Consider the following 24090-nt stretch of genomic DNA (forward strand, 5'->3'; position numbering starts at 1 on the left):
GAGAATCACTTGTTCCAGGGAAGTGGAGGTTGCAGTGAGCTGAGATTACGCCACTGTACTCCAGCCTGGGTGACAGAGCAAGACTCTCTCAAAATAAAAAAAAGAAGAAGAAGAAATCAAAAGGGAAATTATCAAATATTTTGAACTAACTAAAAATGAAAACACAATATATCAGAATTTGTAGGATAGCACTACAAGCAATACTTAGGAAAGAATTTAGAGCACTAAATAACTACAATAGAAAAGAAGAATTATCTAAAATCAATGACCTCAGAGATCACACTAAAAACTTTAAAATCCTTTAATTCCAGCACTTTAGAAGGCCAAAGCAGGTGGATCGTGTGAGCCTGGGAGCTCAAGACCAGCCTGGGCAACATGGTAAAACTCTGTCTCTAAAAAAAATACAAAATTTAGCCAGGCGTGGAAATACATATCTGTAATCCCACCTACTTGGGAGGCTAAGGTGGGAGAATTGCTTAAGCTGGGGAAGTTGAGGCTTCAGTAAACCATGACTGCTGCCACTACACTCCAGCCTGATCAACAGAGACCCTGTCTCAAAAAAAAAAAAGCAAATTAAATATAATATAAACCAAAAGCAAAAATGACAATCAAAGCTGCAATTAATTAATTAAATAGGAAATAGGAGAAAAAAAATCAATGAAACCAAAAGTTGGAACTTGGAATAATAAGGGATTATTATTTTTGTGGTTTTTTAATAAACAATATCAAAACTCTACTTAAAAATGGTTAGAGGCCAGGCACAGTGACTCACACCTGTAATCCCAGCACTTTGGGAGGCTGAGGCAAGTGGATCACAAGGTCAGGAGTTTAAGACCAGCCTGGCCAAGATGGTGAAACCCTATCTCTACCAAAAATACAAAAATTAGCTGGGCGTGGTAGTGGATGCCTGTAATTCCAGCTACTTGGAGGCTGAGGCAGGAGATTCACTTGAACCCAGGAGGTGGAGGTTGCAGTAAGCCCAGATCACGCCACTGTACTCCAGCCTGGCAACAGAGCAAGACTGCCTCAAAAAAAAAAAAAAAAAAAAAAGGTTGGAAAAGAGTATTTACTGATAAATACTAACATTTATTCAACATGGTTAGAAAAAAAAGCATTGCATAGTATCCTGTAAAGCAGACCACTCCTTTAAATGCTGGGGAAAATGTTAAAAGCAAAAACACAACTGAAAAGCAACTTTTTTTTTTTGGAGACAGAGTCTCGCTCTGTCGCCCAGCCTAGAGTGCAGTGGCGCGATTTCAGCTCACTGCAACCTCCACCTCCCAGGTTCAAGTGATTCTTGAATGTAATAGCTAAAAACTGAAAACAACCCATATATTCATCAACAAGTGAATGGATTTAAAAAATTGTGATATCCAATGGAATACTATTGCCTTAGCAATAAAAAAGAATGTATTATTAACACATGCAACAACATGGATAAATCTCAAAATAATTATACCACGTGGGAGAAGCCAAATATAAAAGGGTATATACTATGCAGTTCCATTTATATAAAATTGTAGAAAATGCAAACTAATCTACAGTGACAGAAAGTACTGAACTGGTTTCCCGTATATGAATGGGCTGAGAGGAGTGTGAAAGAGGAATTACAAAGAGATATGAGGAAACTCTGGGGATAATGAATATATTCAATATCTTGACTGTGGTGTTGGTTTCATGGGTATATACATGTCAAAACTCATCATGCTGTATGTACACTTTAAATATGTGTAGTTTACTGTATTTAAATTATATCTACAAAATATCTTTTAAAAAGACAACTGAGTAATATTACCTTTTCCTTTCAGGTCTAAAACAAACACTATATCCCCTTTTTTTTTTTAATTGGCAAGCAAAAACTGCATATATTTATGGCATATAACATGATGTTTCCATATATGTCTGCATTGTAGAATGACTAAATCAAGCTACTTAATATATGCATTATCTCACAATACTTATGTTTTGTAATGAGACTAATTAAAATCTACTCTTAGAAGTTTTCAAGTATACAATGTATTGTTACTTACTATAGCCATCATGATGTACAATAGATCTCCTGACCTCATTCCTCCTACAGAACTAAAAATTTATGTTCTTTGACCAACATATCGCCAATCCCCCCAGCCTTTAGTAATCCCACTTTCCTCTTTGTTTCTATGCATTCAACTTTTTCAGATTCCACATATAAGGGAGACTGTAGAGTATTTGTCTTTCTGTATTCTCTTTCCTTTTGGCATTGGATAATATTATTTCTAAAACATCCCACAACTAAACATTTTTTTTCCCATATTCTCTGCATTTTTACAAGTTTCGATGCTAGGCACAGCTGTTAAGTTTGCAGAAATACAAATATATCAGCAAAAAATATTTTCACCAACCATCACAATGCAGTTACTGACAGGACCTGCCTCTGCTTTCTCCCCTTATAAAGAGATATAAAATGACTCCAGTCATCTTTTTCTTTGCATCATTAATGACCCAAAGGCACTCTCTAAAAAATAAAAATAAAAAAATTACCACCGTCACACTCTTCAATCTTTCACACCATCTTTTTTGCTTTCCCATCTCCCAACTCCTCTTGGTTACTAAAAATAATGTCTGCACTTCTCCTTAGTTTTACTTCATCTTCTCACATCTATCAATTATTTTTTAAAGATATGTTTACGAATAAGAACAATATTTTTCTTTCTTTTTTTTAAAATTACTGTCCCTGTGGAGCAGTAATTTGTGGAGCAAAAGTTTGCAGACAGTGTGCCCAGAGTACCAAGAACAGTATCTCTATAGTTTCTCAGACCTTTGGCTAAGATTAACTATAGTGATCCGTTTTTATCAGTTTAATATCTGGAATGTCTTCCATCTGAAGACAATATATTAAATGGGTTTTTGAAGCAGGGAGATGGAATAGGAGCTTGTTTGATCCACTTCACACATCAACCTGGTATTGCAGTACCTCCAGGAATGGTGAACCCCTCACCTCAAGAGAAAAATCAAAATTAAAATTAAAAATAAGATTTCTATATACTTACCTCAAGTACTGGTCCAGCGCCAAGAATAATCTGTTCTACTCCACTGGCAAATCCTTTCTGACTGAGAGCAGTAAGGTGGTGAATAAGAAAATTTGTGCTTTGAGTCTTCCCAGAACCACTCTCTCCCGAAATCACGATGCACTGATTCTTTTTGCGCTGAAGCATGGCATGATAAGCTACATCAGCCACAGCATAAATGTGGGGCTCAAGTTTTCCCAGTTGGTGGTTATCATACATTTTGACGTATTTTGGGTTATAAATAGGAAGAAACTTGAAAGGGTTAATAACTATTAGAATACTGCCAACATAGGTATAAATTTTTTCATGCTTAAAGCGATTTCGTAGGTTTTCTAAGAGAGTTTTCTCATTCAAATCAGGTAAACTACATAAATCATCAAAGTCTTTCTGTTGAGGCTGTGGAAGAAAACCCCGTTCCATCATCCTGCGACGTTCTTCTGTTACCCGTAGCCATGACTGCAGGCTACCATAATGGATTGATCCATCCAGGTTTTTTTCTCTCAGAAGAAAGCGGTAGTCCTCTCCACTTAAGCGATTTTCCAGAGCCATTCGGGGCCACAACATCATTCGTTGAACTGGACAATCTGTTGGATTGAGTATCCATTCTTCTCCACCAAATTCCTTTACCTCTGCTAGAACGTAACATTTTGCTTTGTCCAGATGCAGTCTGTTTATAAGGGCCTCAATCACCTCAGCAGCTGTGGAGTTTTTTCTGGCAGGAATAGGACAGTAGATTGTCCCTTCTGAAATAGTCCCAGGATATATCCGTAATGTATGTTCATTATCTTCAAAGCGTCGTCTTCCTCCATCATTTATATTCATATTGGATCCTGTCCCATCAGCATGGATAGTACATGTTCAAAGTCATGCAAACCATTTTCTAGGTAAAATAACTGTAACATAAAAGATGCAAAATAATTAGAAGAAAATACACATTGCTTTCTGATGCTAAAGAAAGAAAAGCTTAACAAGCGTGTTGATTATATCTTCTAAAACACAAAATACTAACTCTTCTCTTATCACAGGAACAGCTTCACTGAGACCACATAATATGAAGTTTCACTGTCCAAATCTGGGCACTTTCTAAAACAGTAACTTGCCAAAAAACATATATTTTATGATTTTTTTGTTTTTTGAGACAGAGTCTTGCTCTTGTCACCCAGGCTGGAGTGTAACGGCATGACCTCAGCTCACTGCAACCTCCACCTCCCAGGTTCAAGCGATTCTCCTGCCTCAGACTCCTGAGTAGCTGGGATTACAGACGCCCACCACCGCACCTGCCACCACACCCGATGAATTTTTGTATTTTTAGTAGAGACGAGGTTTCACCACAGGCTGGTCTCGAACTCCTGACCTTGTGATCTGCCCACCTCAGCCTCCCAAAGTGCTGAGATTACAGGCGTAACCCATCATGTCTGGCCTCAATGTTTTATTATATTAAAAATTCAAAATCCAAAGAGTACAAAGAAAAATTATTTTTCTCCTGCTGTCTCAAATGTTTGTAAGGTACTTTGAATTAGAACCAAGTTCTTTCTTTATACTTAACAAAGACTGGATTAAGACAGAATAATCATGCAAATCTAATTGCCCTATACCAAAAACTCCTTAAGGATAAAGCAAAAACAAGAAAGAATGCCATCAATGGAGCAAAAATTTTGCAAAATTTGTTAAAAACAGTAAGAGGATGAGATAGACAGAGAAATTACATAAAACCAAGAAAATGATGAGAGAAACCAACTAAAGAGATAGACATATTTTCAAGGAATTCTAGGCTCTGACTCACTCCCTCCCACAAAGTGGGAAGAAGAGAATTTGGCAAGAGCAACAAAAGACTCCTGCCCCTGACTTGCTAGGCAAATTTAACAAAATTATGTAACTAGGCCCCAATACAAATTTTATTAAGCTTTCCTTTGTCCTTCAATGCTACCATTATATCTTTTTATCTAAACTTATTTATTGCATTCTTTACAAGTATTCTGCATATTCATTCTTCTCATCTTCTGAAACCTTATATATAGTATATCGCACTTCTAGAAGAACAATATCAACTTTCATAACTCACTGAGAAAATAGTGATATTCCTTCAAATGGCTTCTCCAATTCAAAATTTATTCCTATCTTCACCTCATCTATTTCTTTCATTCCTGTCTTAAACTGAGAAAATATGCCCCACACACTTTCCAGGGCTAATAAAACCTATTTCTTATCATCTTCATTAGTTCTATGTCCCCCCAAAAAACTACACTCATGTGTCATCAATATTTCCCTTTTAATTTTATCCCTTAACATATAAGGATGATGTGCTATTGAAAAAAAAAAAACTTTCAGTTACCTTTTTTTTTTTTTGACACAAGGTCTCACTCTGTCACCAAGGCTAGAGTGCAGCAGCGTGATCTTGGCTCAGTGCAACCTCCATCTCCCGGGCTCAGGTGATCCTCCCACCTCAACCTGGCTGGGACTACAGGTATGCATCACCTTGCCTGGCTAACTTTTGTTCCAGAGCTATTCGGGGCCACAACATCATTCGCTGAACTGCTGGTTTCACCATGTTGCGCAGGGTACTATCTATCCTCTCACACTACTACATATTTGTCAAAGTCTTCTAATCAAGAAACTATTTTTTTCCCTTTTGCCTAGATGGTCTTTCAAACAGAGAATAATATAGAAGACATAAAAAAACAGCCATATAGACCGGGCGTGGTGGCTCATGCCTGTAATCTCAGCATTTTGGGAGGCCAAGGTGGGCTGATAACCTGACGTTAGGAGTTCGAGACCAGCCTGGCCAACATGGTGAAATCCTGTCTCTACTAAAAATACAAAATTAGCCAAGTATGGTGGCACATGCCTCTAATCCCAGCTACCCAGGAGGCTGAGGCAGAAGAATCACTTGAACCCAGGAGGCTGAGGCAAGAGAATCACTTGAACCAGGGAGGCAGAGGTTGCCGTGAGCCAAGATCACACCACTGCATTCCATCCTGGGCAAAAAGAGTGAAACTCCATCTCAAAAAAAAAAAAAAAAAAACACACACACACACACAGCCATACAGCTACTACCCAAATTCAACAAGTTTGCAAACTGCTATAACTTGCTCCAGACCACTTTATAAACAAACTATTAGAGATACAGTTAAAGTTCCTTCCTTTGCACTTCATAGATAAGCACTATCCTGAGGTTTGTATTATTCTCATACATAATTTTGTATTTTTATTACCTGTGTGGTCTCCATAAATTATATATGGCATTAATTTTAAGAGACAGGGTCTCACTATGTTCCCCAGTCTGGCCTCTAACTCCCAGGCTCAAGCGATCCTCCTCTCCTGCCTTATTCTCTAGAGCTGGGACTACAGGCAGATGGTACCATGCGCAGTTCTCATTTTTTTTTAACCTTTAAAAAGATGATGTATTTAATAGTCTGCTTCTCACTTTAATATTCTTTTTTATTTATAAGTGTTGACACATACAATATTCGTTAACTGCCAAACAGTATCCCACCATAAATTCAAGATTTGAATCAATCCACTATCCTAGTGAACACTAGGAAGTTTCCAGTATTACACTATTAAAACAATGCTGCAATTCTCATAAGTGTTTCCTTACACATCTTTGCTAGAATTTCTCTGGGCTTCCTACCAGAGTGAAACTGCTCGGTTTTAGGTCATCTTCAACTTCACTGAATATTAACTGTAGTTAACTATTAATACATGCTTATTTGTACCAGTAATTTTTCTAAGCATTTCGGATGGATTATTTCATTTTATCTTCACAATTCCTCCCTGAGGATTGTTTTTATAATCACCCTCCTCATTAAACAAATGCAGAAAGATTACACAACTTGACCAAAGTCATAGTCAGAATGTAATAAACGTGAGATTTGAAGCATAAAGTCTCCAAAACCTGTATACTATTATCTCCTCATATAGATTTTTTTAAAATCCTTCTTTATCCTTAGGACATAAAGTTATTATCCTACATTTTCTTCTAATAGACCTAAGTTTTGCTTTTCTCATTTAGCTCTTTAATCCATATGGAATCTATTTTCAGTATGCTATGAGATAGGACTCTTAATTTTCTTCACTTCAACTCAGATTAGCAACTGAACCGGTACCACAGTGAATAGTTTATCCTTTCCTCACTAGTTTATGGTTTTTTTTTTTTATTTGTTTGTTTGTTTGTTTTGAGACAGAATCTCACTCTGTCACCCACGCTGGAGTGCAGGAGTGAGACCTCAGCTCACTGCAACTCCTGTCTCCAGTGGTCTGGGTTCAAATGATTCTCCCACCTCAGCCTCCCAAGTAGCTAGGATTACAGGCGTCCACCATCACGCCTGGCTAATTTTTGTATTTTTAGAAAAGACAGCGTTTCACCATGTTAGCCAGGCTAGTCTCGAACTCAGGTGATTCGCCTGCCTCAGCCTCTTAAAGTGCTGGGATTACAGGCATAAGCCACCACGTCCAGCCTCCTCACTGATTTATAATGCCATCTTTGTCGTGTGGCAAATTTCATGTACCTATCAATCTGTTCTGGGCTCTGTATTCTGTTCTATAGGTCTATTTGTCCACCCCTGAACCTCTGTTAATTACTACAGTCCTATAATTTTGGTATCTGAAAGGCACATTACCTTAATGGGTTGTTCTTCACAAATTTTACCTTGGCTATTTACCATAAAAAATTTTAAGTTAGCATGCTTACTATCATAAAAAGAAAATCTTTTGAGATTTTAATACTGCATTGATTTTACAGATTAATATTGAACAGAGCTGACAGCTTATTGACTCTTCCCATTCATGAACACCATGTTGTTGGCTTTTAAAAATTACAACTATATTTTTCACTTCTAAAGTTTTTGTCATTTTCAAATCTACCTGATCTTTTTTCTGCCTATTTACATTTCAAAATTATTTAAATTTAAGGGCTATTACTACTTCAATTTTCTTTTTGAAAACTCTGAGTATGTAATTTAATATTTTTCAGATCAACACTGAAATGTCATCCAAACTGAACAGCTCTTCTGATTATTTTATATCCTCCTTAGCTGAGATGACTTCATATGTTTGAGAATTTAGCTTTAAAAGTGTACCTTTGGTGGAACTTTTTTTTTGTTTTTCATACAAACACTTACTGAGAACCTACCGTTTACTACATTTTTAAGACAACCACAGTATCATATATTTTTAAAAATTAAAAATGTTTGATATTAAATGATCAATTGATGTTCAAATTTCCTCAGTTATCTCATAAATATTTTTCTTACAGATATTCTTGTTGGAGATTCTTTTCTGCAACAAAAGTGAGGATGTACTCTGAGCTACCAGGTTCCTAGTTTGTATAGCTATGTTTGCTTTCATATAAGCTATAGCCTCTGGCAGCAGTCAGCAACAAATCTCCTTCTTATAGCCGGGGAGGCTAAGACCTGTACCACTCCAGGAGATGCACTAAGTCAAGGGGTCCCCAACCTCTGGGCCGCAGACCAGTCCAGGGCCGGTCAGGAATTGGGCCACATAGCAGAACATGAGCAGCAGTTGAGCGTCAGATCATCAGAAGCTCTGCCTCCTGTCAGATCATCAGCAGCATTAGATTGTCACAGAAGCGTGAGCACTATTGTGAACCACACATGCAAGGGATCTAAGCTGCATGCCCCTTATGAGAATCTAATGCTTGATGATCTGAGGTGGAACAGTTTCATGCCAAAACCATCCCCTACCACTCTATCCATGGAAAAACTGTCATCTATGAAACCAGTTCCTGGTGCCAAAAAGGTTGAAGACCACTGTACTGAGCAACTACAATCTCATCCCTCAAGTTGTATAACATGGCAGCCCTGGAAGTAAACTTAGAAACATCTTTTTCAACGGAGGAGTCCTTTCTTGGTCCATTGTTTCCAACAATAAGCCCAACTCAGACAAAACCCCACCTGTTCCTTTCTAAAACATAGAAATGTTTATCTTTGTTGGGCACCAGTTTTGTCAATTTGGTTTTATCTTTTTGTTATTTTATCAATCACTGCTGTGTGTGTTTTTTTAAAAAAGGAGGTTTGTCTCAAAATACCGCTCAGAAATGCATCTTGATCACAATCCAGTCCTTGCTAAACAGCTTGAAAAATCTTTATTTGCAAATCAGAGATATGAGCTTTCATTCAAATCATCTGGGGAACTTTTTAAAAATGCACATTACCAGGCTCAACAATAGTTATGAGTTGAAGAAATGTACGTAATTCTATTATTGCTGGTCCAGAAAATAGTATTTGAGAATCACTGTATTCCCAAGTATTTGGGAACTCACTTTCTACTCCCGTACCACTCTTCCTGCATAGCAAGCTACTTGACAATGCTCTGGAAAAGTCATGAAATTCCACGGAGTTGGTAATCCAAAGGTCTTTCCTCATTCTTCATCTTAACATACCAAACTGTGGCATAACTAAAGCAGCCAATTTCTAGTTCTTGAAAGTGTCCTCACATAGTTATTTTTCTTGTAGTCTTCCTAATAGTCTTACTCTTTTTCTGATTCACTCTTACAGTTCCTTTTCCATTAACTCATTTTGTTCTGTTGTTGTTTTGTTTTGTTTTGTTTTTGTTTTATAGAGCCAGGGTCTGTCTCTGTCATGAAGGCTGCAGTGCAGGAGCACAATCACAGCTCACTGCAGCCTCAACCTTCTGGGCTCAAGTGATCCTCCTGCCTCAGTCTCCTGAGAGGCCAGGACTATAAGTGCATGTCACTGATGGCAGCAGCGGCCTATCTACAGTGGCCACTGCCACAATACTAGCTGCAGTGGCAGAGGCGCAACCAGGACTGCGTGCTCCATAAAGGCAGCAGAAGCCAGGAACAGGTGGGAGCCCCACCACCTTCTGAGTTAGCAGGGCAGGAGTATCGTACTTCCTGGGCACAGCTGTGGCCACCCGCCCAGGTGGGCTGCAGACCTGGGCATCCCTGTGCTCTTGGGGGCTGGGAGCAGGCAGGAGCCCGCCCCCACCATAGGTGCAGCTGTAGCCACCAAAGCTGCAGCTGCAGAACCAGCATATATGCATTCTCGGGGCCCAGGAAGCGCCCCCCACTGCCATCCACTGCAGGCTCAGAGGTGTCTGCTCCCACTGCCTGGCCTCTCCTCACTCCCAGCACTCACTCCAATCTCAGAGCAAGATTGGGTCCAAGCCCAGGCACTGTCACAGTCTGGCCAGGTGTGGCACACCCCAGGTAGCACTGGTACACCAGCTCCCTGCCACCTCGGCCCCCTCCAGACTTTGGGTGCCTACAAACACTAGAGGGAGGCCAAAGGGGTACTGAGGGCAGTTCAGTGCTGACTTGCATGTGACCCTGTCACAAACAGCCTGGGCACCAACGACAGCAGCAGGAGGCAGACAGGCTCCTGGGCAGCAGGGAGCAGGTCCTTGGTGAAGCCCCACTTTCAAGCCAGGGACTGAAGCCTGGGGGCCAGGCTGCCGATGACCAGAGTGACAACTTGTGGTGCTTTCTACAGGCCAGCCCATGGCTGCCTATGGACCAATCAGTACACACTTCCTCCCCGCTGAGACCTATAAAAGCCCCGAACTCAGCCAGAGCCAGACTTGGGGGAGACAACCACCTGCCAGCTGTAGAGAAAAGCTGCCCACCCCAAGATCTCCTCTCTGCCAAGAGCTGAGAAGATGACGGGACAAACAGCTGCAGAGAGAAGCTACCCACCCAGGGTCTCCTCTGCTGAGAGCTAAAGAGATAACTGACAACCAACTGCAGAGAAGAGCTACCCACTCCATGATCTCCTCTCTGCTGAGAGCTGAACACTCATCAGGACACTCTGGCTGTGGAGAGGAGTTACCTACTGCAAGTATCCTCTGAGCTGTTCTATCATTTAATAAAGCTCCTCATGGTCTTGCTCACCTTCCACAAGTCTGTGTACCTGATTCTTCCTGGGTACAAAACAAGAACTTGGGATCTGTCAAGTGATAGGGCTAAAAGAGCTATAACACAAACAGGACTGAAACACACCCCTCACTCACTGCCTTAGGATAATGAGAGGCAACAGAAGGAGAGAAGAGAGAAGGAGAAAAGAGCTGAGGCCCTTTGTGGAGCCCAGACCTAGGAGCTCCCCAACCCAGGGCTGTGACACCTTCTTTGGGGCTCTGTGGTTCCTGGTATCTCCAAGCTTCCAAGCACCATTGTACTCCCCAGTGTCAACCATGGAAGCTGTTTGCGGTACACCTGGTCCAGTCACAGCCTTGCAGGGAGCCAGCACCTATGCTAGCACCTGGAGCTGCCTGCCCACTGCAGCCAGCATGCCTGGTTGTGCACAGTGGCCAGACCCCTCACTCACTCACACAGCCCTCAGTACTCCATGTCTGGTTCACCTTTGGTAGGTGTGGGATCCAGGCTAGTAGTACCAGCCAAGCACAGACTGCCATGCCAAGTGAGCATAACAAGCCCAGCAGGCCCGAGAAAAACTCAGGCAGAGACACCACTGGCCACAGAGGTTTCCAGCCGGAAAAGCATCATTCCAAGAATCCCATGCCACCACCATGCCCAGCTTTTTTTTTTTTTCTTGGCTTTGTGGACCAGCCTGGACAACATAGCAAGATGGAATGTTGTCCAGGCTGGTCCACAAAGCCAAAAATTTTTACTATATGGTCCTTTACAGGAAAATTTTGCTGATGCTTGTTCTAAGGCAGCCACTAAAAAAGATTTTTTAGGCTTATGCCTGTAATCCCAACACTTTGGGAGGCTAAGGCGGGTGGATCACTTGAGGTCAGGAGTTCAAAATTAGCCTGGCCAACATGACAAAACCCTGTCCCTAATAAAAATACAAAAAAAATAGCCATAGAGGTATAAGTGCGCCTGTAATCCCAGCTACTTGGCAGGCTGAGGCAGGAGAATCACCTAAACTTCGGAGGCAGAAGTTGAAGTGAGCCAAAATCGTACTACTGCACTCTAGCCTGGGCAACAGAGTGAGACTCTGTCTCAAAAAAAAAAAAAAAATTTTTTTTTTTTTTTAGGTTTAATTTTCCATGTTGCACATGTACACCATGGAATACTATGCAGACATAAAACACAATGAGATAATATCCTTTGTAGTAACATGGATGGAGCTAGAGGCCATTATCCTAAGTAAACTAATGGGAGAACAGAAAACCAAACACTGCACTTATAAGTGGAAGCTAAAAACTGAGTACACATGGACACAAAGAGGGGAGCAATAGACACCAGAGCCTTCTTGAGGGTAAAGGGAGGGAGGAAGGTGAGGATCAAAAAACTTCCTATCAGGTACTGTGCTTATTACCTGGGTAACAAAATAATCTGTACACCAAACCCCTGCAACACACAATGTATCTAAAGAACCAACCTGTACAAGTACTCCTGAAACTAAAAGTTCAAAATAAATAAGTATAACTTTCCAACTAGAAAAGTGAAAAAATAAAATGATGAGCTCAAAAGAAGCAAGAAAAGAGAAGGGAAAAAAGTCTGAATAGGTGGAACAAATAGAAAACAAACAGTAAGTTTTAAAGCTAAATATAACAGTTATTATATTACATGTAAATATTCCAGTTAAAAGACAAAGATGGTCAGACCAAATTTTTCAATTCACCTATCTGTTGTTTTCAGTAGATACACATCTACAACATAAGGACAAAGAATCTGAAAGTTTTTCTTTAAAGGAGAAGCAATACCATGCAAACACTAGCCAAAAGAAAGCTGGTATAATCAAAATAACATCAAGCAAAACAGGAAAAGAAAATTGAATTAAATATCTCTTAAGGGTTTTTTTTAGCCCTTCCATACTATTATTTTAGGCTTAGGCCTGAGACAAATGTCTCTAGATATCACTGATTTCCTAAAAAGAAGTAGGAAACAGAAAACGATTACAAGAAGTTAAGGAGGTAGCCAAAGAGTGGCAAGTAAGTAGCTAGCAGGTGTTGATCAATCTGCTATAAAGAAAGCAGGAGGATTCTGAGTGAAATATTTATTAGTTAGGGGGCTAGGGAACACAACAACTATATGATTTTAACAGCAGCTAAAAACTGAAGAAAAAGGCAGTCTAACTGGTAAGCCAAAGTTCCTTGGTAAGCAAGACTAAATGAGACTAAGGTCAAAGGTGGACAGATGAGTCTCTCAGAAAGGAAAAAAAAAAGACACTTTTCTACTGAAAGAATTAAAAAAAAAAAAAAAGGATGGACAGAGAAACAGAATTTGAGATAAGATGTGACAAGAGTGCATGTCAGCTAATCATTACTAGATAGAATACAGAAGCCCAAGTTTTACCTACAGCAGATCAATGTCAAGTAAAAGCAAAACTGGGTGCTGAAAGAAAACACATTTTGTAGTATTTCAGTGGAAGAAAATATAAAGAGAGAAATAAATTATCAGGCTGGGCACAGTGGTGCATGCCTATAGTCATAGCTATTTGGGAGGCTAAGGTGCGAGGATCACTTGAGTACAGGAGTTCAAGAGCAGCCTGGGCAAAATAGCAAGATCCCATCTCTTAATAAATAAAATTTTAATAATTGGCAGACCACACGCAGAAGAATGAAACTGGATCCTCATCTCTAACCTTATACAAAAATCAACTAAAGATGGACAAAGGACTTAAACCTAAGACGTGAATAAAAATTCTACAAGATAATGTCAGAAAAACCCTTCCAGACTTCATGACCAAGTACCCAAAAGCAAAACAAAGATAAATAGATGGGACTTAATTAAACTTAATTTAAAAAGCCTCTGCACAGGAAAAGAAACAATCAGCAAAGAGATAACCCACAGGGTGGAAGAAAATCTTCACAATATATACATCCAACAAAGGACTAATATCCAGAATCTACAAGGAACTCAAAACAAATTAGCAGTAAAAAAAAAAAAAAATCCCATCAAAAAAGTAGGCTAAGGACATGAATAGACAATTGTATATCAAAAGAAGATATACAAAAGGTCAACAAACATGAAAAAATGCTCAACATCATTAATGATGAGGGAAATCCAAATGTGATACCACCTTACTACTGCAAGAATGGCCATAAAAAAAAATCAAAAAATAATAGATGTTGGTAGAGATGTGGTGAAAAGAGAACACACTTTTATACTGCTGGTGGGAATCTAAAATAGTACAACCACTATGAAAAACAGCATGGAGATTGCTTAAAGAACTGAAAGTAGGCCAGGCGCAGTGGCTCACGCTTATAATCCCAGCACTTTGGAAGGCCAAGGCGAGTGGATCACTTGAAGTCAGGAGTTCAAGACCAGCCTGGCGAACATGGTGAAACCCCATCCCTACTAAAAATACAAAAATTAGCTGGGCACTGTGGCACGTGCCTGTACCCCCAACTACTCAGGAGGCTGAGGAACAAGAATCACTTGAACCTGGGAGCCAGAGGCTGCAGTGAGCCCAAATCATGCCACCGCACTCCAACCAGGGCAACAGGGTATCGCCCAGTCACCACTACTGAGTATCTACCCAGAGAAAAAGAAGTCATTTATACAAAAAAAATACTTGCACATGCATGTTTAGAGCAGCACAATTCACAACTGCAAAAATATAGAACCAGCCCAAATGTCCATTAGTCAATGAGTGGATAGAGAAATTGTGGTAAATATATTCCATGGAATACTACTCAGTCATAAAAAGAAACAAAATAATGGTATTGGCAGTAACCTGGAGGGAACTGGAGACCATTATTCTAAATTAAGTAACTCAGAAATGGAAAACCAAACATCGTATGTACTAACTCATAAGTAGGAGCTAAGCTATGAGGATTCAAAGGCATAAGAATTACACAATGGACTTTAGGGACTTGGGAGGAAGGGTGGGAAGCATGTGAGGAATAAAAGACTACAAACTGGGTATAGTGTATACTGCTCAGGCGATGGGTGCACCAAAGTCTCAGAAATCACCACTAAAGAACTTACTCAGCCAGGCACAGTGGCTCCTGCCTGTAATCCCAGTACTCTGGGAGATGGAGGCAAGTGGAACACTTGAGGACAGGAGTTCAAGACCAGCCTGGCCAACATGTCAGAACCCCATCTCTACTAAAAATACAAAAATGGCTAGGCACAGTGGCTCACACATGTAATCCCAGGACTTTGGGAGGCCAAAGCAAGCGGATTACCTGAGGCCAGGAGATTGAGACCAGCCTAGCCAACATGGCGAAACCCCAACTCTACTAAAACTACAAAAATTAGCCAAGCATGGTTGGGGTAATCTCAGCTATTCAGGAGGCTGAGGCAGGAGAATTGCTTGAACCCAAGAGGCAGAGGTTGCAGTGAGCAGAGATCATGCCACTGAACTCCAGCCTTGACAACAGAATGAGATTCAAAAATTAAAATTAAAATTAAAAATTTAAAAATAACTTATGCAACCAAACATCACCTGTTCCCCAAAAACCTATGAAAATAAAAAATAAAACAAAAAGTGAATTACTGTATGACACACTAGTATATGTATATCGGCTTAGCTTGACCAGTAAGTACTCTGTACCTTCTTCTGGTGAAATTACTGTTTTACTTTGAAAAACTATTTCTCCTCCTTGTCATCATCGAACATAGTTTGAGTGGACTGATACCATTCTCCACACAGGGGAGAAGAGAGACATTTGCTGTGACCCAGGCCCAGTCAATCAATTTATTTCATTACCCTTAGCCACAGTAGCTGATTAGTGGAATTCTGTACTGGAATTCTTGCTGCAACTATTGGGAAAGAAGTTTTTTTCCCCCCACCAGAACTGCTAAGCTAGAAAGATCTAAACCTACAGCTGATGGCAGCCATCTTCCCTGAATGCATAAAAGCAGCTTCTGCAATAAAAGAAAATGAAACTAACATACACAGCAAAATCTTAACATATTTGGGCCACTGAATCCAGTTGTGCCTCAAACAAGCTCAACCACTGAATTTCCTTGTTAAGTGTGCCAATCAATTCCCTTTTATTCCCTGAGCCATTCTAAGGTAGGTTTCTGTTCTCTACAATCAAAAGAACCCATTATAATGGGTAGTATTTCAGTGCAATACCCTTTGAGAATACAGGCATCCCCTGTTATCCAAATTTCTGATTTCCAAAAATCTCACAACCTAAACTCAAGAACCAAATACAGTTGAGTAAACTTGTAGAATTTCCTTCATTATCTTGCTATTTGCTATCCAAACTTGAGGAAACAAATAAGGTAGTACTCCCTGACAATCAAATTCACTATCCAAACTAAAGAATTAAGAAAACATGAATAGTGAGAGATATTTGTAAAGTCAACCACGCAGAAATATGGATAAGAATTTATAATATAAAATTGTAAAATCTAGAAAATCGCACATAAAGGTATACATATATTTTTTAATGGGTTAAAACATTGGGCTTTTGGGAAATCTTCACATTATCCATCTATAGTTATAATCAAAAATAAGTTTGATATACATTACCTAATTTGAGTTGAACAGCAATTCTTAGACAAAAGTAAACTATTACTTTTCAAATCAGAAAATTAAGGCCTAAAGAGCGAAAAAGAAAACCTATGAAAATGTATGATAAAGATGACATTTCAAGTCAGCAGAGAAAAAAGATTACTCAACAAATGATGTGGGGGTAGCTGACCATGAGAATAAAACAATATACGTAAAGAACTAAGCACATTAACTGGCATTTATATAGCAGTCAGACAATGCTGTATCTTTTATACAAACAATTTTTAATATTCTTTTTATTCTCTATCTCAACGTAGACATTTTAAAAGTATATGCCAACAGAGGGAAACAATGTGGTGAGAAAGTTGCTGTGGTTCAGCAGGGTGTGGTTCAGAATAGGCCAGCTTATGATGTTACTGACTGGACTGAGTTAGAAGGGACTAATTACAGGGGGAAACTGTGGTGAAGAAAGAAAACAGGGAATACAGAGTTTCCTTTAAACTAGAAGTTCAGTTAAAGAGGTGAAAAAGAAGTACCTAAAGATTTTTAATGCAGTGTTCTGTGCCGTGTTCTTCTGCAGTGTGTTAATGAAATTTACTTTTCAAAACATATACATTAATGTTGTTTTTGCTTTTTTATCAAATTCCCAAGGTTATTTTCTTATTTTAAAAAAAAGTGTCATTTCACTTGCTTTATCATAGGGATCTACTGACGAATGTTAGTAAGAAAGATCATAAACTGTCGGACAGGCACGGTGACTCATGCCCAGAATCCCAGCACTTTGGGAAGCCATGGTGGGTGGGTGGATTGGTTGAGATCAGGAGTTTGAGACCAGCCTGGCCAACATGGTGAAACCTCATCTCTACTAAAAAAAAAAAGGGTACAAAAATCAGCCAGGCATGATGGCACATGCCTATAGTCACAGCTACTCAGGAGACTGAAGCACGAGAATCGCTTGAACCTGAAAGGCAGAGGTTGCAGTGAGCCGAGATCCAGTCACTGCACTCCGCCCTGGGTAACAGAGCAAGTCTCAAAAAAAAAAAAAAAAAAAAGATCATACATTGTCATTCAGTACCAAGAAAAGAAGAACTAAATCAAGCCAATGTATTATACATTTAAAAAGTTAAAAAAAAATTTTTTTTGAACTTTAATATCGAAAAAATAACTCAAAGCAAAGGCCTGTATATACAGAAAACACTGTAATATCAAAGGCAAGCTCCATTTGAGAAAACAATACTTATTTGCTTACACCTGTAAATATCATGGAGAAGAGCTATGAAACATTTTGAATTTATTTTAGATAAATAACTATGGAGAAATTGTGTTCATGACCTAATATTTGTTTCTTCATTCTTTAGTGTTTACAATTAGAACGTTCCACAAATAAATATAGTAACTACCATACAAATGCATAACCACATATATAAACATATATGTAACTTATTTAGGTATGTAAACATTTAGATATGTAAATTTTGCAAACTATGTATTTAGAAGTGAATTTTCTTTTTAAAAGCCCCCAAATACACTTTTTACAAACCCATTTCCTCCTCTTCCTCGGCACACAACTAGACTTTATTTCCCAATCTTCCTCGGGTCACATGTGGACATATGATCAAGTCCTAGGTAAATGGTATATGGGGCACAGATTATGCACATCCTCTCCAGGCTGAACCAATAAAAACCTCTCAAAGGATCTGCCTTTCCGAGTCTGCTGGAAGAATAGAGATGACCTGGAAGAAAGTTCTAAGGCCCTAAGGGACACAGAGCCACTAGAGGGAAGGAGTCTAGGGCCCAAATGACCACATAGAGAAGAGTACCTACTACCATCACCCCACCTCTATCCACTTAAATTGGACTGTGATATAAATGAGAAAAAATAAACTTTACTTGTATAGAGCTGCTGATATTTGGAGGTTGTTTAGGCATAGTAGTTGGACTACCCTGACTAATGGACTACTGTAAAAATTTTCCAAATCCTCTTCTGTAGGGAATCCTGTCAGGAAATTCCTTTCATATTCAATCCATCTATAAGCACTAAAGGTCTGCCTTTAAAATATATCCTGAACCTATTTTCTTATCTTTCCCATCTCTACCACCTACTTCAAGCCCTATCATTCTCTCACCTGAATTAGTGAAAAAGCATGGTATCCTTCCCTCCATCATTCCTCTACTATAATCTATTTTTCCACACAGCAGGCAGAGTCAACCTTTTTAAAGGAAAATTAAATCATGCCACTCTATTTCAATGGCTCTCCTTAACACAAATAAAACTGAAAGCTCTTACTGTGGTCTAAAAGGGCCTACATCATTTCACCCCCTCAAATTTCATCTTTCTCTCACTCCACTCCACTGAAGTCTCAGTAGTCTTTTTTTTTCTGTTTTTAAGTTTATTCCTAATTCAGAATCTTACACTTCCTTCCTGGTCCCTCTACTTGGACCTTCTTTCATATCACTGAGGTCTCTGTTCGAATTTCAAATCCTGGGGTGGGTGCAGTCACTCACGCCTGTAATCCCAGCACTTTGGGAGGTCAAGACGGGTGGATCATAAGGTCAGGAATTCAAGACCAGCCTGACCAAGATGGTGAAACCTCATCTCTATTAAAAATCCAAAAAAATTAGCCAGGCATGGTGGCGCACACCTGTAGTCCCAGCTACTCGGGAGGCTAAGGTAGAAGAATTGCCGGAACCCAGGAGGCGGAGGTTGCAATGAGCTGAGATTGCACCACTGCACTCCAGCCTGGGTGACAGAGTGCGATTTCGTCTCAAAAAAAAAAAAAAAAGAAAAGAAAAAAAAATGTCAAATCCCCAGTGAGGGTTTTCCTTAGTATACTATCTAAACTAATCCCCTATCCCCCATTTTCCTTTACTCTATTCCCCTTATCCTGATTTATTTTTATCAGAGAACTTGATGCACTACCTAAAATTGTATTTTTATTTGGATTTTTTTTGGTTCATTGTCTTACTTCTCTATTAAAAGGCAAGTGGCTTCATCCTTCCCATCATCATGGGTATCCACAACTCAAAAATTTATTTGTTGAAGAAATAAATTTACATACACATTGATCTATTTTATCAATCATTTTTCTTGCTTAGTCATTTTATTAAAATTCATTACATAGCTTTATTCCCCTTTTCTTTTCTCATCTATTTTCATGCATTATGTATATACACTGCTTTATTTGACTTCCTTTAAGAGCTCTTTTCAACATTAATTTGATAGTGCCTAACTTTAAAAATGAGCAAGTAATCAAAGTCCTTTCCTAAGGAGGTAATCAGTCAATGAAGCCGATTCAATAAGCATGCCTAGCAATATGGATGGAAGAAGAGTGGCCATTTCATGCAGCTATCTTTAACCTCAAGAATAGTGCTAAATGATAGAGTTTCCATCACCCTAGTAATGAAGCAAGAAATAAGAAAATGAAGCCTGGCGTGGTGACTCACACCTGTAACCTTAAGACTTTGGGAGGCCGAGGTGGGTGGATAACCAGAAGTCAAGAGTTCAAGATCAGCATGGCCAACACGGCAAAACCCCGTCTCTACTAAAAATACAAAAATTATTAGGCATGGTGGCAGGCGCCTATAGACCCAGCTTCTCTGGAGGCTGAGGCAGAAGAATTACTTGAACCTGGGAGGCAGAGGTTGCTGTTAGCTGAGATTGTGCCACTGCATAGAACGAAAACTTTGTCTCAAACAAACAAACAAAAAGAGAAAACAAAAAAAAATTAAACCTTGAATAATGGATAAGCAGTTATATTCACATATTAATATCCACATAATAAAATATTACTCAACAACAAAAAAGAATGAACTACTGATATCACAACAGCTAAAATACTATGTTAAACAAAAGAAGTCAGACACAAAAAGCACATAGGTATGATTACCCCATGAACAGACAAAACTAACCCACAATGACAGAAATCAAAACTTACAGGTGGAAGAAAGAGGAAAGAGGCAAGATGGCCAAAGAGAACCCTCCAGCAATCACCCCCAACCCCCGACAGGAACACCAACTTGCACAACTATCCACACAAGAAAGTACCTTCATAAGAATAAAAAACCATGTAAGTAATCACAGAATCTGATTTTAACATCGTATTAAGGACAGAGCCACTGATGAGGATAAGAAAGACAGTCTTGAACTGCCAACACCACCCCTGTCCTATCCTCTAGCGGCAGCCATGTTGTGCAGAGAGAAAATCTGTGTACTTGTAGGAGAGATAATACAGAGATTGTGGAACCTTGCATTGAAACTCAGTGCTACCCTGTCACAGTGGAAAGCAACACAAGGCAGAATTCAGCCAGTGCCTAGGGAGGGAGCATTTAGACCAGACCTAACCAGAGGGGAATTCTCCATCCCAGTAGTTGGAACCTGAGTTCTGACTAGCCCTACCATGGCAAGCTAAAGTACTCTGGGGTCATAAAAAAAACTTAGAAGGCAGTCTAGGCCACTAGGACTTCAATTCCTGGGCAAGTCTTGGTGTTGTGTACGCTTGGAAACAGTGGACCTGAGGTGTACATGACCCAGTGAGGCACCAGCTAGGGTGACCAAAAGAGTGCTTGTATCACACCTCCCCCAACACCAGGCAGCACAGCTCGCAGCTCCAGGAGAACCTCCTTCTCCTTAAGAAGAGGAAAGAGTCAGCTGGGCGTGGTGGCTCACACCTGTAATCCCAGCACTTTGGGAGGCCGAGGTGGGGCGGAACCACGAGGTCAGGAGTTTGAGACCATCCTGGCCAACATGGTGAAAACCTGTCTCTCCTAAAATACAAAAAAAAAAAAAAATTAGCCGAGCATGGTGGCGCGCACCTGTAGTCCCAGCTACTCGGGAGACTGAGGCAGGAGAATCCCCTGAACCCAGGAGGTGGACGTTGCAATGAGCCAAGATCATGCCACTGCACTCCAGCCTGGCGATAGAGCGAGACTGCGTCTCAAAAAGAAAAAAAGAAGAGAGAAGAGTCACATTGTCTTACAACTTGGATACCAGCTCAGCCACAGTACAGTAAAGCACTAAGCAGAGTCCTGATGCCCCCATTCCAGGCCCTACATCCCAGATGACATTCCTAGACACACCATGAACCAGAAAGGAACCAGCTGCCATGAAAGGAAAGACCCAGTCCTAGCAGGATTTATCACCTGCTGCCTAAAGAGTCCTTGGGCCTTGAATAAACTTCAGTAGCCAGGAGTGGCCAGGCAGTACTCGCCATGGGCCTTGGGCAAGACCCAGTACCATGCTAGCTTCAGATGTAATCCAGTGCATTCCCAGCTGTGGAGCCACTGTGAGAGACTCATTCCGCTTAAGGAAAAGAGAGAGAAGAACAAAAAGGACTTTGTCTTGCAACTTGAGTATCAACTCAGCTATAGTAAAACAAAGCACCAAGCAGACTCTTAAAGTCCCTGATTTCAGGCCTTAGCTCATGGACAGACCCACCCAAGGCCAGAAGGGAACCCATTGCTCTAAAGAGTGACCCAAGGCTGGCAGGATTCACCACAAGCTGACTAAAGGGCCTTTGGGCCTTGAAAAAAACATCAGTGGTAACCAGACAGTACTTACCATGGGCCTGGGGAGGTGGTAGCCACAGGGAGAGACTCATTCTACCTAAAGAAAGAAGAGGGAAGAGTAAAAAGGACTCTGTCCTACAACTTACGCACCAGCTCAGCCACAGGAAAATAAAGCACCAAGGAGATTCCTCAAGTTTCCAACTCTGTGCCCTAGCTCCCAGACAGCATTTCCAGACTCACCCTAGGGCCAGAAGGATACCTACCTCCCCGAAGAGATGCACAAGAGCCTGTCTGGATTCACTACCTGCTGACTAAAGCACCCTAGGGCACTGAATAAACATCAGCAGTAGCCAGGTAATAGTCACCACAGGCTTTTGGCAAGACCTCCTATTGTGCTGACTTCAGGTATGACCCAGCACAGTCCCAGAGGTGGTGGTCACAGCAGTGCTTGGGTCACCCCTCCCCCAATTCCAGGCAGTTCAGCAAGGAGATACAGTCTCCATTAGTTTGGGGAAAAGTAAGGAAAGAGAACAAGAGACTCTGCCAGGTAATCCAGGGAATTCTGCCAGAACTAACACAAGACCACCAAGGCGCAGGTACCTCTGTAAGTCTGAAAAAGCCACAGCATTACTGGGGATTGGGGTGTACCTAATGCAGAGACAGCTACAATAACCAAAGAGGGATTGGGGTGTACCCTAATGCAGAGACAGCTACAATAACCAAAGACAAATCATAATACTCAATTCACTTTGAATACTTGGAAAGCCTTCTAAAGAAGGACAGGTACAAAAAAGCCCAGACTGCAAAGATTACAACAAATACCTAACTCTTCAATGCCCAGACACCAACGGACATCCACAAGCATCAAGACCATCCAGGAAAACATGACCTCACCAAACAAACTAAATAAGGCAGCAGTGAGCAAACCTAGACAGAGATATGTGAACTTTTAGACAGAGAATTCAAGATAGTTTTCAGGAAACTCAATAAAACTCAAGAAAACATAGAAGGAATTCAGAATTCTATCAGATAAACTTAACAAAGATTAAAATAATTTTTAGAAAGCAGGCAGAAATTAGGGAGCTGAAAAATTCAACTGACAAACTGAAGAATGCATCAGAGTCTCTCAACAGCATAACCGGTCAAGCAGAAGAAACAACTAGTGAGCTTGAAGACAGGCTACCTGAAGATCTGAAGATACACAGAGGAAAACAAAAGAAAAAAGAGTAACATTAAGGGCAAATCTAAGAGTTATCAAGGCTGGGTGCTTGATGACACCTGTAATCCTAGCACTTTGGGAGGCCAAGGTGAAAGGATCACTTGGGCCCAGGAATTCAAGACAGCCGGGGCAACACAGGGAGACCTTATCTCTACAAGTTAAATATTTTTTAATTAGCTGGATGTGGTGGCACAAGCTTATGGTCCCAGCTACTCAGGAGGCTGAGATGGGAGGATCACTTGAACCCAAGAGGTCAAGGCTGCAGTGAGCCTTGATTGTGAAACTGCACTCCACCCTGGATGACAGACCAAGATCCCATCTTATAGAGCTATAGTAACCAAAACAGCATGGTACTGGCATAAAAACAGAGGAATGAAACAGAATGGAGAACCCAGAAATGAATCCATACATCTACAAAAATGAATCCATTCATTTTTGACAAAGCTGCTAAGAACACGCACTGGGGAAAAGACAGTTTCTTCAATAAATGGTGCTTGGAAAACTGAATATCCATATGCAGAAGGGGAAACTAGACCCTATATAAAAATCAAATTAAAATGGATTAAAGATCTAAACCTAGGACCTGAAACTATCAAACTACTAAAAGAAAACACTGGAGATCTCTCTAGGACATTAGTCTGTGCAAAGATTTCTTGAGTAGTACCCCAAAAGCACAGGAAATCAAAGCAAAAATGGACAAATAGGATCACATCAAGTTAAAAAGCTTCTGCACAGTAAAGGAAACAATCAGCAAAGTGAAGAGACAACTCACAGAATGGGAGAAGATATTTACAAAATTTGCAAACTATCTGACAAGGGATTAATAAGAATATATAAGGAGTTCTAATAACTCAATAAGATAAAAATTTGATTTTAAAATGGGCAAAAGATGGGAATAGACATTTCTCAAAAGATATACAAATGGTAAACAGGCACAGGAAAAGGTGCTCCACATCAC

General features: G+C 40.1%; 1 protein-coding gene and 1 non-coding gene across 12 annotated transcripts in view; one reads left to right on the top strand and one right to left on the bottom strand.

The window, feature by feature from the left end:
* MYO9A (myosin IXA) overlaps positions 1 to 24090 on the bottom strand; it is a 290323-nt gene that overhangs the window by 227197 nt on the left and 39036 nt on the right. For 10 of the 11 annotated variants that reach the window (XM_064382198.1, XM_064382203.1, XM_064382199.1 and 7 more), the window contains exon 2: positions 3030 to 3940. In XM_064382198.1, coding sequence (XP_064238268.1) covers positions 3030 to 3869 — 840 coding nt within the window. In that variant the 5' untranslated portion in view covers positions 3870 to 3940. Of the gene's footprint in view, positions 1 to 3029; positions 3941 to 21965; positions 22010 to 24090 lie in introns of those variants that run through there. The other variant, XM_064382193.1, reaches the window with a different exon arrangement.
* Positions 2784 to 2975, top strand: LOC135277475 (U2 spliceosomal RNA). The gene has a single exon (XR_010345079.1). It is a non-coding gene; the product is annotated as a U2 spliceosomal RNA (small nuclear RNA).

The sequence above is a fragment of the Aotus nancymaae genome, unplaced genomic scaffold (genome assembly GCF_030222135.1).
Source record: "Aotus nancymaae isolate 86718 unplaced genomic scaffold, 86718_ANA_hifiasm-v0.15.2.pri h1tg000003l, whole genome shotgun sequence".
Taxonomy (NCBI): Eukaryota; Metazoa; Chordata; class Mammalia; order Primates; family Aotidae; genus Aotus; species Aotus nancymaae.